Raw genomic sequence first — 15,622 nt, 5'->3', positions numbered from 1 at the left:
CACAGTTGGTTGAATTGCAGTTATAGAACTTTCAGCTATGGAGGGCCAATTGCATATTCACGTATTACTTAGTTAAAACTAGACTCATGAAAAATATTTTCTTCAGATATTACAGTACAGTATTACCATCACCTTTTAAATATACACACATAATTCACACTAAACAAGAACATGAACTTTAGAAGAAACATTAATACCAATCAGAAAAGAAGCATTGGGGGGGGGGGGTCAGTACAGAATATTAAGGTATGCTATCATAAAAAAAAAGAGAGAGAGAATAAGAATACATTTGTGGTCACTGCCCTGTCTCAATAATGGCTATTACTTAATTCTGAATGCATTAGAAGCCACATATCAGATTTTGCTTCTCTGTTTTCACTGTTGAAATGGTAATGGTCCAATCCATGTTCTCTCATTTAATCCTCACATGTTGTAAAGTTAACAGTATACACATAACTTTAGGCAAAGTTTATTAACCCCTTCATGCCTCATTTCCTCAATTGTAAAATGAGGATGACAACTATTTCACAGAACTGTTGTAAAGATCAGATCACTCAGAACAAGGCACACATGGCTCAATAAATGGTCTACCGCCTGCCTCTGGTAGTAAAGTGACATTAAGACCTTTTGACTCTGGGAGTGCAGTGGAGGATGGCCCAAGTCCTTGGGCCCTGCACCTGCATGGGAGACCAGGAGAAGCACCTGGCTCCTGCCTTCGGATCAGCGCGATGCGCCTGCTGCAGCGGCCATTGGAGGGTGAACCAATGGCAAAAGGAAGACCTTTCTCTCGGTCTCTCTCTCTCTCACTGTCCACTCTGCCTGTCAAAAAAAAAAAATTAAAAAAAAAAAGACCTTTTGACTAATAGTTTGTAAAACCAAAGTTTTTAAAAACACTAAGGTATCAGCAACCAAGATGTGATATATGTCAAAATTAATTTTAAAATCTAGTAACTTCATGTTAAAATTAAGACAGTGTTATTTAAAAAAGAAAGAAAACTGGGAATATGTATGTGTCAAAATGTATGATGAAGAGAGTTAAGTTCTGGGAGATATAGAATTATCTGGTCCATATTCCACAAACTTAAATAGACTTAAAAACTAAAGATTTATATTATTGTTTGTTACAAATTCACAAAGGGCAAAAACAAGAGAAATCAGTTTTGTTGGCATGTCACCTTTACTGTGACATCTGACACACACACACACACTCAACATGTTCCACCATTTTTTTTTTTTAAAAAGAAGGCATTACTAATGACTTGGGAAAATAAGGTTCTTTTTAGAAGAAATCTGCCTGATCTTTGGCATTGGAAAACTAGTTACTCCTTGATCAATGGATTAACATTGCTGCTTTTCAAGGCAATATCAAGGCCTAAGGGCAGGCATCTGGCTTCATAGTCAGGCCTCAGGACACCTGCATCCTATATGGTAGTGTCTGGGTTTAAGTCCCAGCCCCAACCATAATTCCAGGTTCCTGCTAATGCACACTCTGGAAAGCACGGATGGTTCAAATGCTTGGGTCCTTGCTACCCATGTAGGCAGACCCAGATTGAGTTTCCAGCTCCCAGCTGGCCCAGCCCAGTTGTTTTAGCATTTGAGGAGTGAACTGATAAATGAGAAGTTACTGTCTCTCTGCCTTTCAAATAAAATAGATAAAAATTTTAAATGTTAGGGCCTGGACATATATACACATCAACAGTTAAAAATTTAAAAATTGGGGTTGGGTGGGGTACTTCATAAAAAACCAGTAGGGGCCAGCTCCGTGGCTCACTTGGTTAATCCTCCGCCTGCGGCGCCAGCATCCCATGTGGGCGCCGGGTTCTGGTCCTGGTTGCTCTTCTTCCAGTCCAGCTCTCTGCAATGACCCAGGGGGCAGTGGAGGATGGCCCAAGTGCTTGGGCCCTGCACCCACATGGGAGACCAGGAGGGGGCACTCGGCTCCTGGCTTTGGATAGGCGCAGCGCCAGCTGTGGCAGCCATTTGTGGGGTGAGCCAGTGGAGGGATGACCGTTCTCTCTGTCTCTCCCTCTATCACTGTCTATAACTCTACCTGTCAAAAAAAAACACCAACAACCAATGAAGAAAAATTTTTTTTTGTTTTCAACAGGCAATTAATTATCTAGACTGTAGTTATGAGTCACTAATCACCTGAAAAAAAAAAAAAAGGCTTACATAACAAGGTGACAACGTACAGGTATTACAGTTTGTACTAATGTAAGGAATAAATAACCCTCAAAAATTCCATTTTTGGATCACCATTGTGGTACAGCAGGTTAAGCTGCCACTTTCAAAGCTAGCACCCCATATCAGAGCCCTGTTTCAAGTCCTAGCTGCTCGACTTCCAATCCAGCTTCCTGGAATACTCCTGGCAAGGCAGCAGAAAATGGCCCAAGTACTTAAGTCTCTGCCATCTACATGAGACCTGGATGGAGTTCCTGACTCCCAGCTTCAGCTTGGCCTAGCCTTGGCTGTTGCAGTCATTTGGGGAGTGAACCAGTGATGGAAAATCAATCTCTCTCACTCACTCTTTCAAATAAAGAGATTTTTTTAATAAATCTTTTTAAAAGTTTTTGTTTTTCACTCAAATCAGTTTAAAGAACACTTAGTATATATAATATATTGTGGCAGATTCAGGAGACAGAAGAGTCAGAAAGTAATATTTATGTTACTATATAAATGCCAACTATTTGCTGGTATTTTATTCAGTCATAATAAACCTGTGAGGTAGAAATTATTAAAACTCATTTTACAGAGGAGAAAATTAAGGCTCATGAAAGTAAGATAACTTGCCCAGGAACTATCAGCAGTAGAAAGCAGTGGAGTGTTGGAGTACTGGGGGAGGGAGGGCCACACATCAGGGTAGTGCCTTGTAACTACTCCTATAGACAAACACAACATTCAGTGTAGTCAATCCTTTAACAGCCATGTGGAAGGGAGTTAGGACTTAGAAAAACCAAGGAGATAATCTTTTGGGTGTGGGCGAAGGAGTTACAGAAGGCTTTAAAAGAGGGTGATATCTAAGTTGTTACTTTTTAAGGATGAGTAGGATTTATCAACTTCAATGTCAAGGCTCTCCCCCACCCTCCATCCCCAATATATTAACCAAAATAAATTACTTACTTGAAATTGAGAAAAACAATTTTGAGAGAAATCTTCCTCAGATATATTATTCCATAGTTTTAAAACAAATAATATGATGACAGTTTAATTTTTAGGTTGCTTTTATGTGGCTTGTCTTGGTTTTTATTCTGAAATGAAATTTAGATTAGTCATTTTCTTGTTCTGAGAAACTAAGAGTATGCCAACATGTTTTACTTTACATTCTTTCACATATCAACAAGTATCCTTACTTACAGTCTTTCATTTTACCATCTCAACCAAAAATCTAATTTAATATATAAATTACTTTGAAGAATAAATATAGATGCAAAATAAGATATTTCTTTTAATTCTTATTATACTTCCTTGGTAATTGTAACAAATGGAAAAAAAACTCTTGTAAACTGTTACATATTACACAGGCATTTTTGAGGTAACATGCTTTCTCTCATTTGAATTGTTTATATAATAAATGCTCTCTGAATCCAAAGAAAATTAAATAATTGCCCCAAGAAAACTGACCTCAAATTTTCAGTATTTCACAAAACTACCATCTAAAAAGAAAACATAATTGGCCACGAAAAAAAATCTAAATTTTCCATTGATAATTACTACCCATTTTTCTCAGAATTTACTTTCCTAGGAATATGTTCAATTTCTGCTGCAGAAAACAGTCCAGTTTGCCAATACTAATTAAGCAAAACAGTTTTTATTTTAAAATGAAGTATTTAAAAATCTGCAGAGAACTGCAAGAACTTAGAAGATCATCTGGAAAAGTTAAATGACAACCAACCAACCAACATCAAAAAGACAATCACTAAAAGGATCTTATCATTTGTTTTGTTCTCAAAAATACATCTACATCATGTTTGAATAGTGGAGTTCTTTCTAATGACGTCAGACAGATTCCTGATTTCTCTGTATTTGCATGGAAATTACAAGTTAACACAATTTTATCCAATGTTCTCTGTACCTTAACTCCTATTATTTCCTCACTTATTATCACTGTGGTGGCAGCCAGGTACCAGTGACATACTTCATACCATATCCCATACCTCATAAGTTTCTAGGTATTTCTTTTAAATATCTAAGACTAATGGCAACATTCTGTGAAACATTTAAACCCAGTCTACTCAAAGCTGAATAATTCTTCACTTCTAACCCAAAAGTTCTAATTCAACCAAAAGTCAAGAGATTTAATTATAGCAACAGAAGACTCTGAAAAGTCTAAGATGACTTTTTTGAAAATTGCAATTATCAAATCAATTTTGGTTTACATCTTTCTTAACCTGTTCTAGCTATAGTCTTACTTTTTATTATCCTTTTTTTAAAGAACACAGTTACAATCATCACAGAATAAATCCTAGTATAATCTATTACACAAGACGATTCTAATCTAATTCTAATATCTAATTGGATATAGTAGGCCTTCAAAACTTCCTAAATCACACACGTGCAGTTCTTAAGTTTCTCCAAGGTTTTGTATCTTTTGTCTTTCAATTATTAGCAATGCCTTTCTCCAAGGTTTTCTTAGGTTTAGGGAGTCACAGTGAGGCAGTAAGAATTCAGTCAAGATGCTCAGTTTTCAAAACCAGCCCCTCACCAACCAATAAAAAGAAACTAGAAAACCCTGAGCCTGCCTGTCTAGATTTCAGTTTCCTTTATATACTAGTAAAATGAGAAGATTTGACAAGAATGGTGCTTCCCAACCATTTTTGCATTGTAAATATTTGTTCAGCATACTGAACATCAGGAGGGTATATGGAGGCACTTACATGGTGATTGGTGAAAAGCTTTGTATTTTCTTTATAAAATTATAGAAGAAAAATTTAAGTAGTAAGTTAGATAATCATTGATATACAATGGTCTGCAAAATGTTCATGGGAATGGGTATTATGGAAAAAACTTCATGGATTTCAATTATTTTTGCGCCAAAATAAACTTTTAATTCCATTTTTCCATGAACTTTATGAAGTACCCTTATATATCGTGCTAAAATTGTTACTAACATGAATGAATTTCAAATCCAAACATTTTCACATAAAAACGCTATTTTAAAATGATACTGTATGTCTGCAGAACATATAAGCACTAATTCGGCAGTCACCTTGCAGCAAGCTTATATGCCAAGCAGGACTGAATACAGGTGAACATAGAGATTCAGGTCTAGACAGAGGCCCCCTGGGAGACACCTCTGCTTTCCTGTTCTCTCATCATCAGAGGGCTGCACGTTGCACTGGGTGGCATGCTCCCTGGCATCCGGAATACAAATCCAATAGCAACTCAAAGATTTTTTTTCCATAAGAGTCTGCAGCTGCATAGTCTGAAGCTGGCTGCTGAAGTAGATTTCAAGTAGTAAAGCATCTCCTTTAATGCCGTCAAAACATCAAAAGGAATAGTAAGTGCTGATTGTCTCATATGCTATCTGCTTAGAGGTACCTTAAAACCTTTATTTCAGCCCCCATTCCAAGAGGGCCACTCTCCAGTGAGCCATGTAACATGAACTGAAAGCTCTGAATTAGAAGATTTCTAACAAAACCTAAATTAAACACAGTATTGCAGTAATTACGTAACTGTTTACAACTATTATGGCCTCTTATTTTTGTTCTGCTTTACCAATTCCTAAAGTACAACATAACTTAAAAGTATTAACTCTGAACAGGTATTGCATGCTTATGATAAAAAATAATGAAAAATTACTAAATAGCACACTAAAAAACATTAATCCATTTGTCCTCTAGGCAACCAGTTCTCATAGGAGGTAACTGCTATTACAACACAGGATGTTACATGCATCCTGCCAGAAATAACTGTACACACATATTACATTCCATATGTACAGTTATCTGTTTCTGTTTATATATATATGCATACACACATATTTAAGTAACTGAAATCATAAGAAACTATACATGGATTCTTGCATCTTTTTCTTTTCTAAATTGGACAGAGCAGCACAGCAGTATATATGGGGTTGTCTCATTGTTTTTAAAAGCTGCTTAGTATTCCACTGGACAGATACACCATCATTTACTTAATTATTCTCCTCCTGATTTGTGTTTAGGTTGTTTCCAGTCTTTTGCAATGACAAATAATGCTGTCATAAATATTCTTACGTATTAACTTAACACATATGCAAAATCTTCTAGAGGATAAAATTCTAGAATAGAAGCGACTGATAAAAGTAAATGTGCATTTTAAATTTTGAAAACAATTTCCAAATCTTTTCCAACACAACATGAACACTTTATATTCCCACCAGCAATGTATGAGGGTATACATTTCCCCTTCTTCACACCCCAAGTTAAACATGTAACCAATCTGCTAATTTGGTAAGTGATAAGTCATACTGTAGCTTTAATTTACATATTTATTATAAATAAAATTACACATATTTTCATATGAACTCTTTGCTCATTTTTCTATTGGCTTGTTTTCTAGGAGCTCTTTGTATATTAAAAGGAAATTAGTCCTTTGTGAAAAGGATACAAGTAAGTTTTACTAGTCAGTTCCCTCTTTAATTTCATTTACTATTTTTTTTTTACCACATACAATTTTTTTTTATGTCAAAAAACAATCAGTAATCTAGCTTCAGTTCTGTTTATACTAAAAAGCCTTCACCATTCCTGGATTATATTAAAAATACTTTTTTATTTGTTTTATATTTAAATCTTTGATTCTTCTGGAAGCCAACTTTTTCTTTTTCCAGATGACTAATAATATTAAATAATTCTAAACAATTCATACAATCAAGTTCAATACTATCATCATGCAATCATGCATCTTGGTTGATTTTTACTTTGAAGCCCATTATGAACTTCATGTCTTTTTTACTTAAAAAAATCATTGTCTTAATTTTGTTCATGGACAGTTCTGTTTAAATTAGAAGAATTAGAATTCAGAAGATCTGAAAAATATAAAACATACCTGACAGAGATAAGCAACCTTTATAGTTCGGTGCATTTATTTTTAATAAGTGACTTTTTAAAGCTTTTTTTTACATAATATACTGACAATATTCCCTTATGTCATTATATATTCTTCTGAAACATTATTTTAATGACATATAATTTTCTATTACGTGAAATGTTCCACTTCCCAATTGTTGGCTATTTAGGGTTGTTCTGACCATCTATTAATTCTTATAACAAATGTTTGCATTTCAAGCACTGAAGTAAGCATTCACTCTATCATGGTGAGCAAACTGAAACACATCACCAGCATTTCAGGAGGTTACAATTTATTGGGAAAAAACAGATGTTAATCTCCAACACAGATAATAACACAACTACAGCAAATGCTATAAAGGAGAGTTCATGGAGCTTTGAGCATCTATAATAGGGAAGGCTCTCCTGACAAAGATAAATTGGAGCTCAGGTGAAGGAAAAGGAAAAACATTCTAGGTAGAGGGAACAGCAAGTACCAAGCCTTCATTCTGGGAATGAGCATGGCAAGAATAGGGGACTAAAATGCCAATATAGCTGGAACACAAAGAGCAAGGGAAGAAGAACATGGCTCAAGCCACAACTCAACAGAAAGATAGGGGCCAGTCTATGCAAGACCTTGTAAGACAAGTAGATGCCACCACGTAAGACATGGGAGATTCATCTTCATCCTAAATACAATGGAAAGCTACTGAAGCCTGTCAAGTAGTAAGGTCATGTAATCAGGTCTGTATTTTGAAAAGATCTCCCTGATTACATGTAGAAAACAGATTAGAAGGGGACAGAGTGGACTGGGATAAACCAAGATTAGGAGGTTATTACAATATACCCATCCAAAAGTACTGGTAGTATAGACTAGGGCAGTAATGGATAATGAAAAGAAGTAGATAGATTCAAAAGATAATCAGATCAGCCAAATGATTTCTGTTCATAGGCTAAATCCCCCAAACTAGAATTAATCGATAAAAAACATTAAGAATTCAGATATACATTGCCAAATTGCCCTTCAGAGAACAGTTTTCTTCATTTGTCAATCATCTTATATCCATTCCACTATCGGAAAATTTAAATCCTTCAAAAATTACCTTTAAAATGACTTAATATGTACTTCCTTCATGAAGCCTTCCCTCTTTCTCCCTTTTGCCTGTCAGGTGGTCAACTGAAAACGTTCTCTTGAGTCCTACTTGTATCTTAAAAACACACTTCTTTTATAGTCCAATCATACTATGTCTGACTTATGTTCACATGTCACTTATCTCCACTACATGTGAGCTTCTAAAAAGTAATGTTCTTAATGAAGACACCTTAAAAAAACTTGACATCCATAGCAGTTTCTCATTAAGTGTTCACAGATGAACTAAATCATCTATCACTAGATTCTACTATGCACACAGATTTAAGGGGGCTCCTGCTTAAGCCTCTAATTTGCTGATTGTGATTTTAAACAAATATAGGAAGCTAACAAAATCTGCTATTAAGGGCTTCAAGTACCTGCTAAGTAAAGGTGACTGATTTTGTTGGTGAAGAGTCGTTAAATCTCCCTGGTGTTTCTGAAAATCTCTAACAATCATAATGTAATAGGTATGTGATCTTAAAATATTTTTCAATGGTTTAACAAAAACCGGGGAGGTATAAGTAGATAAATCTTTTACTAGAGAAATTTTATTGTAATCTAAGTTTTTGATACAGCTCTTTTCAATTTACCAAAACAAACCAAAAAAAAAAAAGTGAGGCCCTTCTGGTAATTTATTATAGTAATTTTGTAAAATATAAAGAATAAGTATATAATTTGCATAAGCAACAACATAAACATAGTGAATTTCATAATCGCCAATTTCTTACGTTGAAAATTTCATGTAATGTTTAAGAGTTAAATACTGAGTTGAAGGAATTCAGAGCTAAGAGTAGCAGAGTTCCTTACATAATCTTCAAGTCAAGCAGCTCCCTCTATGGTCTGGTTGATCTACTTGGTTTAATTATTTGCTTCGTGGACATCACTTCTCTGATTACTCCTTCTCTGCATCTCAGAAGTAAGACTTTTTGAAAAGATAATTCTGTTTAACCTTATGCTGAGAAAACCCAGAGAGTTATCTAAGTTCAGCAGGAAGTGAGTTCCATCAAGCAAGAGTTGAGATGTGGAAACTGGACAGCTTCCCAAGTTCATCTTAGTCAGGTCCTCACAAGGAATCCTCAGGATTTTAAGTGAATTTTCTGAACAGTCCCATCCACACTTAAATCTAAGTGAAAAAACACTCACCTCTATTTTATCGATAACCTTGCTTCCCCCCACTAAACCAAGTTACCAAAATGTCCTTACAAAAGAAAATATTAACTATGTATTCTACAAATGATGTCGTTCAAGAAACAGTTGTATCAAAACAATGCTCAAGATATTTTTAAAATGAGTTAAAGAAAAGCAGGAAAGGGTTTTACAGGTTTTTTTTTTTTTAAATAATTCCACTTCTCACATGAGAAAATTTAAGGTTCTCTCAGGAATCAATACCCTCAGTCAGCAAGAGATTAAGTCAGTCTATCAGGATTTACCACTCAAATGTGAATATGCCACTTTGAAAAATAATCTTTCAAATTTTACCACTCAAGATATGGGAGATTTTAAACCATGAGATTCTTTCTTTCTTCCTTGCAATTATTTAAGTCCTCAAAACACAGAACAAACAGAAGTCAACTGGACTGTTTTCTAAAGCAGAAAAATATTTTTCATACAATAGAAAAACTTAATTAATGAATCCAATTAGATCAGAATTTATAATTCAGGAATGGCCACATTATTTGCAAGAAAACTTCTTCCATTTTTCAGGATCTCATTTGTAATGCTCAGTTTAAAAAGACCTTTTCTCTAAAACAAGGTAAAGAACTAATAAGGATTTCCAAAACTTGCTCCTTCAAGTATATCTACGTAAGACATGTTTACGGTACTTCATGTGTATAGGTTTATTATGACTTATTTTACTTATTAATCAACACAAACAGTTTTTATCTTCAAATAATAAACCTGTCTTCTTTAAAAATTTTAGCATTCAGACTTTACTAAGACAGACTGGCCTTTTCATTAATTACTTTGAAATTTTATTTTACTGAATGGCCTGGACTAGTTTTCATGGGGAGAGCATTCAAAAGCAGGTAATTCTGAAGTTTTTGTTTATATTAATACCAATTTCACCGGGAATTCCTGACATGCTAAAAATACTGACTTGATTCATGAAAGTTATAAACTCTAAATGTATGACAGGGACTTGAAATTTTTTCTCTGAACAAATGAGACGTTTAAATTGTGAACTACACAGCAAATTCAATTTTATAATCTTTAATAACTTGAAGTCTGGGTTTCTCTGTATTAAGTTTCTTTCAGTGAACGCACAAAAAAGTCTTGATTCATCTATGAAACATTTCAAAGTATGTACAAAAAACCACAAAACAAACTAATATGGGCTTCTGTTTTAAGGGAGGGGCTGATAATCTATTGTAAAATGGTCAACAGAGAATAAATATTTATCATGCATGGAACAGTTCATCATTTTTTTAAAAAACACTAAAACACATAAGTAAATCCTGTTTATTTTTAAAGGAATATTCTCTCTCATAATGGGATTAGGTTAGCTTTCTCATAAAACAGAGCTTGAAATTCACTGAGGGGCATACTAGTGTACAAAATTAAATCATACAAGCTGTAAATGTAGAAATATCACAGTATGTCCTATCAGTATATAACTTTATAATATGGAAAGCTGGCTGACCAGAGGTGTATCAACTTCACTATCTTATTCTTCCTCTGTGTTTGAAGTGAGAACAGATAGGATACCACACTCAAATTCCAGCTGGAAAAACAGACAGCATCACTATATATTTAAAAGTGCAGAAAACCTATCCGTCAAACATCAATTGCCTCCATTTTCCACACTTCAAAGTTTCAAGTGTTACATTTTCCACAACCTGTTAACAGCAAATTTCCCCATCTTCTCAAGATTCACAGCATCAAAATCTTTCTCAGTATTTCACAAAAGAATATGTTACCAAATCTCACTCACGACACTGACATTTTTAACAAAGAGAATTCACATTCAAAGATAACTGCTTGGAAGGCGTGCTTGTGTTTGGGCAAGTGCCATTATCTGAGCAGGCCACAGAAACCGGCTGGAGTAGTAAGATGAATGGTGATGAGGGTACGGAGCATCAAGTGGGAAACGCTCTCTAAATCCCATTGGGCGCGACACAGCGAGAGGTAAGAGCATCCTTTCCTAGGAGGCAGCTCCATTCTCTCCAGTGCGCGGTTCAAAGCGTGTGGCAGAGCAAAACAACTTAAAGACGTGGAAATGTGGTCATTATCCTACTGCTAGCATCAAAAAGTCCCAAGAGCTTCTGAGAACGTCGCTTCTGTCACTGTGGTCTCCTCACTACACCCCTTCTTTCAAAAGAGTTCTTTACAAAAAAAAGACATATATACACCTGTGTTTAAAACGTGATGCCACAACCTAGCCTCGGGTGCTTGCCAAACGTCCGCGTTGCTGAGTTTGACCGTGGGCCCTAATCAATCGTCCCTATCAGGTGTGCTGATGGACGCGGCGGCCAACAGACGCTCGTTTCCCTGCGAGCCGGGTCCCCGGACGCCGAGGAGGCGCGACCTGCGCTCACCAGCAGGGCCACGCGCTCCCCCCACCGAGGAAGACGACCTGGCCCCCGGCGCCACTCTGCAGCCCACCGCGGCTCCGGAAGGCGCAGAGGAGGGCGCGGGGGAGAGGAGGCGACGGGGAGCGCCTGAAAACACACGCGACTGACACTTCCCCTCTCCTAGAGCCGTTTCCAGAAAGAGGGCACTTGGGGAGACGCAGGGGGCGTGCGGGAGTCCCACCGGCGACCCAGTTCGCAGCAACCCGTCCGGCGAGGCCCTGGCGCGGCCACCTGGCCCACCCTCCCGGGCGAGAGCGGTGCTCGCCCCGCCCGCGACCCCGAGTGCGGCTCCAGCTCCCCGCCGCCGGTCGCAGTGTAAACACTAGGCGCTCCCCGCCGGGAGCCGGAACTGGGGGGGTGGGGAGGAGAGGCGCTCACGCGAACCCAAATTTTTGCGCCTCTAGTCACGCACGAGAGGAAAGGCGAGGAAAGCGGGAGAGGAGGAAGAGGCGGCAGCGATCCATGCAGAGAGCGGCGTGCGCGCGTGTGCGCGGCGGGGAGGGCGGCCCGGGCGCCCCGCCGGCTCCGGCTCCGGCTCCCGCTCGCGCCCCGCGCCCGCTTACCTGCCGGGGTCGCTCCGAAGACTCGCACCACCGGCACCTTCTTGACAGGGAGCTGGGTGAGGGGGGATTGGCAGATATCCAGCCCCTGCAGCGGGCTGGCCATGTAGTAGTCGGCAGTCACTATCCTCACTGAAAACATGTTCACTGCCGCCGCCGCCACCGCCTCCCCTTCACTGGCGACCTGGCAGCGGCAGTAGCAGCGGCGGCTCCCTCCGCAGCGGCGGCGGCGCCCCCTCCCGTCACACACAGACGCCGTGAGGCGCGGCGGCGGCGGCGGCGGGCGGGGCGGTGTAGGCGCTGCTGCTGCTGCTGCTGCTGCTGCGGGCGCCCCCTCAGGAGCACCCGGCGAGGGGCAGCAGGAGAGAAGCCCTGGCGCTATCGTCGGTGCTCGTGGTGCTGCCGCCACTGCCGCCGTCGCCGGGAATCACACGGGCGCCTCGGTCCCAGGCTGCAGCTCTTGTTGCCATGATGATGATGTCACGGACGCAACCACTGGGGGAGGGGCGGGGGGAGTGCGTGTGTGTGGAGCGCAGGGAGGGCTGTGTGTAGTAGGGGGGGAGGGGTGCGGCGGGAGGAGGAGGAGGGAGCGGGGCGGGCGCCTGGGCGGGACACGGGGTGGGGAGGGGGGCGAGAAGGTGTTTTCTCCCCCGCCCCTGGGCAGGAGGCTGGCGGAAAGCAGGGCCCGTGTCGGGCGCAAGGGATCGATGACTCGGCCGGTGGGCAAGGCCACCTGGGAGAGGGGCGGTGGAGCACCGATGTCATGGATGGACACCGAGAGGGCTCGCGGGAGAGAGGGGGCGGGGTGGGGGCACCCAGTGTTCAGGGCCGTTGAGGCGGCTCTGTGGGCCTGGCCGGAGCGGCGACGTTCCCGCTTGCCTCGCCGGCCGCCATTTCATATCCTGCAGAGGAGGCGGGGGCAACCGCACAGACGATTTTTCACAAGGTAAGAAAACCCGCCCGCGAGAGGAGGGAGGCGAGGCGCAGATCTCGTGCCGCCGCGGCCTCGCGGGAGAGAGGGCGGGGCCGGGCGCGGACGCAGCCGGCCCTTGTCAGGTAACGCGGCGGCTGCGCGCGCGCGCTGCCCGGGGCTGCGGGGGGAGGGGGGAGAAGGCGGGGACGCGCGCGCGCGGGCACGGGCCCCGGCCTATAAAAGGGCCGCCCTGGCGCCCTTCCCCCGCCCGCCTCGCGGGCCGCCGTGCCCCTCCCCCCCCGCGCTGATGCGGTGCCCGCGCTTGGCCGCTTCGTGAGATTTATTCACGCGCGGCTCCCCTCCGCCTTGCCAGGCTTGGCAGAGCCGGCGCGCAGATTCCCCACCCCCGTGGTGTTCTCCCTCGCGCTCGCGCCGCCGTGTCCTTCCTTGCTCTGCGCCCGGGCACGCGCGGGTACATGTCAGGACTTGTCAGCTCCCGGCGACCTGCCCCGCGCCGCCTCCCCCTGCGGAATGTGGCGTTCAGAGCCTGGCGGAGAGCGCGTTGGCCCAAGCACGAGGCCCGTGAAAGTCACCGCGGCTGACGTGGGCGCCTGATGTGACTGACTGCGTTGTGCAATGTTTCACCGCCCGAAGGCAGCTGTGTGAAAGGGCCCGGGCAGAGACCGTTAGACGAAACAAGTTAGCTCAGAAATGGAGAGCGTGAAGGGGTGCAGTTAGGGAATTTAAAAACGGGAGGGGGCTGCTGTTGAAATTCGGAACCGAGGGGGTTTTTTGTTTTTGTTCTTTGTTTTTTGGGTTTTTTTTTTTTTTTTTTTGTCTGGGTCACGAACCCTAGGCGTGACCTTCGACGATTAATTTGGCTGCTTTGGGCCTCAGTGTTCTCATGTATAAAACGGGAAGATTTCTCTTAAAAGCTAAAATCCTTAAAGGTTTCTTCCCATCAGCAAGATTTAAGCAGACAGAGGCAGAAACCGTGAGTTAATGTTGGAAATGTGTCACAGAATTAGGTCTTTTTGACATTCCGTTGTTTATCCCAAGCACAGAGGATTGGTCAACGCTGGTGTAGAATACAGGGGTATTTTCATGTGTACTGGGGTGCCATGCATTTGAAGCCGTGAGAAAGCTCAGTTGGAACCATTGTGGGTCTTAAAATAAGAAAATCGAAAGACTCTAAGGGGCAGGTCACTGAGAGAATCAGTATAAATTCTATAATATATAAATGCTAATAAGAACCTGGGCTCCCAGGGATTGGAGACTGATTACCACAGTAAATTAGCCTGCAGGTTTTAGCCTCAGAGCATGATTATAAACATAGGTGGCAAGCTTTCTGCTAATATAGTGGAAATCACCTAATAACAGTTTAAAGAGATGAAAGTCTCTTAAATTGACTTGAAATTTTAGAAGGCTGTGGAAGTGATTTTAAAACATGACTACTATGCTAAAATGCATTTTCTGATAAAATAATTGCAAAACAAAATATTAGATGTACACTACCAGTGATTCTCAAAATGTTCTATGGCACCTGGGATGTTCTTCAAAATTTAGTATTGGCCCATATTGAATTATGGGCCAGAAATCCATATTGTTAGCAAACCCACCTGTGATTTCTTTCTTTAAATGATTGATTTAGGGGCTGGTGCTGTGGCATAGTAGGTTAAGCCTCCACCTGCAGCGCCAGCATCCCATATGAGCACTGGATTCAAATCCCAGCTGCTACACTTCCCGTCTGTCCCTGCTAATGGCCTAGGAAAGCGAGGGAGGATGGCAAATGCCTGGGCCCCTACACCCATGTGGGAGACCCTGGAAGAAGCTCCTGGCTTCAGATCAGCCCAGCTCTGGGCCTTGTGGTTATCTGGGGACTAAACCAGCAGATAGGAGGCCCTTCCTGTCTCTCTCTCCCTGTCTCTGTAACTGCCTCTCAAATAAATCTTTTTTAAAAATAAGTGATGTTTTATTTATCCATTCATTTATTTGAAAGGTGGTGAGAAAGAGAAAGAGCCAGAGAGCTTCCTGCTTTTCTGCTGGTTCATTCCTCAAATGCCAACAATAGCTGGGGCTAGGCCAGGATGAATCTAGGTGCCAAGCACTCAATCCAGGCCTCCCACATGGGTGGCAGGAACCAAAGTACTTGGCCAACACTTCTGCCTGTAAGGGCGTGCATCAGCAGGAAGCTGGATCAAAAGCAGAATAATCTGGCTCAAACCAGGCACTCTGATACCAGATATCTGCATCTCAGGTTAACCTGCTGTGCCACAACACCTGCCTACATGATTCTCAAGCAATATAAAATTGAAAATACCTGTACTATATTATAATCAAGTGAATGAATTTATACATTATACTATTCCTAACTAGGAAAAGGTAAAAACAATGAATTAGTTACTTTGAGGTTTCTTTCC

The 15,622-nt window shown here is 41.3% G+C and overlaps 2 protein-coding genes across 10 annotated transcripts in view; one reads left to right on the top strand and one right to left on the bottom strand.

Moving 5' to 3' along the window:
- Nucleotides 1-12,777, bottom strand: part of REV3L (REV3 like, DNA directed polymerase zeta catalytic subunit) — a 192,145-nt gene extending 179,368 nt beyond the window's left edge. For 7 of the 9 annotated variants that reach the window (XR_011388583.2, XR_011388582.2, XR_016234543.1 and 4 more), the window contains exon 1: nucleotides 12,293-12,777. Coding sequence is in view for 3 of the 9 variants with exons in the window: in XM_008263376.5 (XP_008261598.2) it covers nucleotides 12,293-12,431 (139 nt within the window). In the remaining 6 variants the exon portion in view is untranslated. Of the gene's footprint in view, nucleotides 1-3,120; nucleotides 3,249-12,292 lie in introns of all 9 variants that reach the window. The other 2 variants (XM_070073697.2, XM_070073696.2) reach the window with 2 other exon arrangements.
- The window catches only part of LOC127493250 (uncharacterized), a 29,052-nt gene continuing 25,859 nt past the window's right edge, over nucleotides 12,430-15,622 (top strand). Inside the window, exons 1-2 of the mRNA XM_089333531.1 lie at nucleotides 12,430-12,453; nucleotides 12,493-13,235. Of these exons, the coding sequence (XP_089189657.1) occupies nucleotides 12,430-12,453; nucleotides 12,493-13,235 (767 nt within the window). The remainder of the gene's footprint in view (nucleotides 12,454-12,492; nucleotides 13,236-15,622) is intronic.

This window comes from Oryctolagus cuniculus, chromosome 5 (genome assembly GCF_051225735.1).
Source record: "Oryctolagus cuniculus isolate XC-2025 breed Fujian yellow rabbit chromosome 5, ASM5122573v1, whole genome shotgun sequence".
In the NCBI taxonomy this organism is placed as follows: domain Eukaryota; kingdom Metazoa; phylum Chordata; class Mammalia; order Lagomorpha; family Leporidae; genus Oryctolagus; species Oryctolagus cuniculus.
Note: the sequence above shows the minus strand (reverse complement) of the source record. Positions and strands in the feature narration are given on the sequence as shown.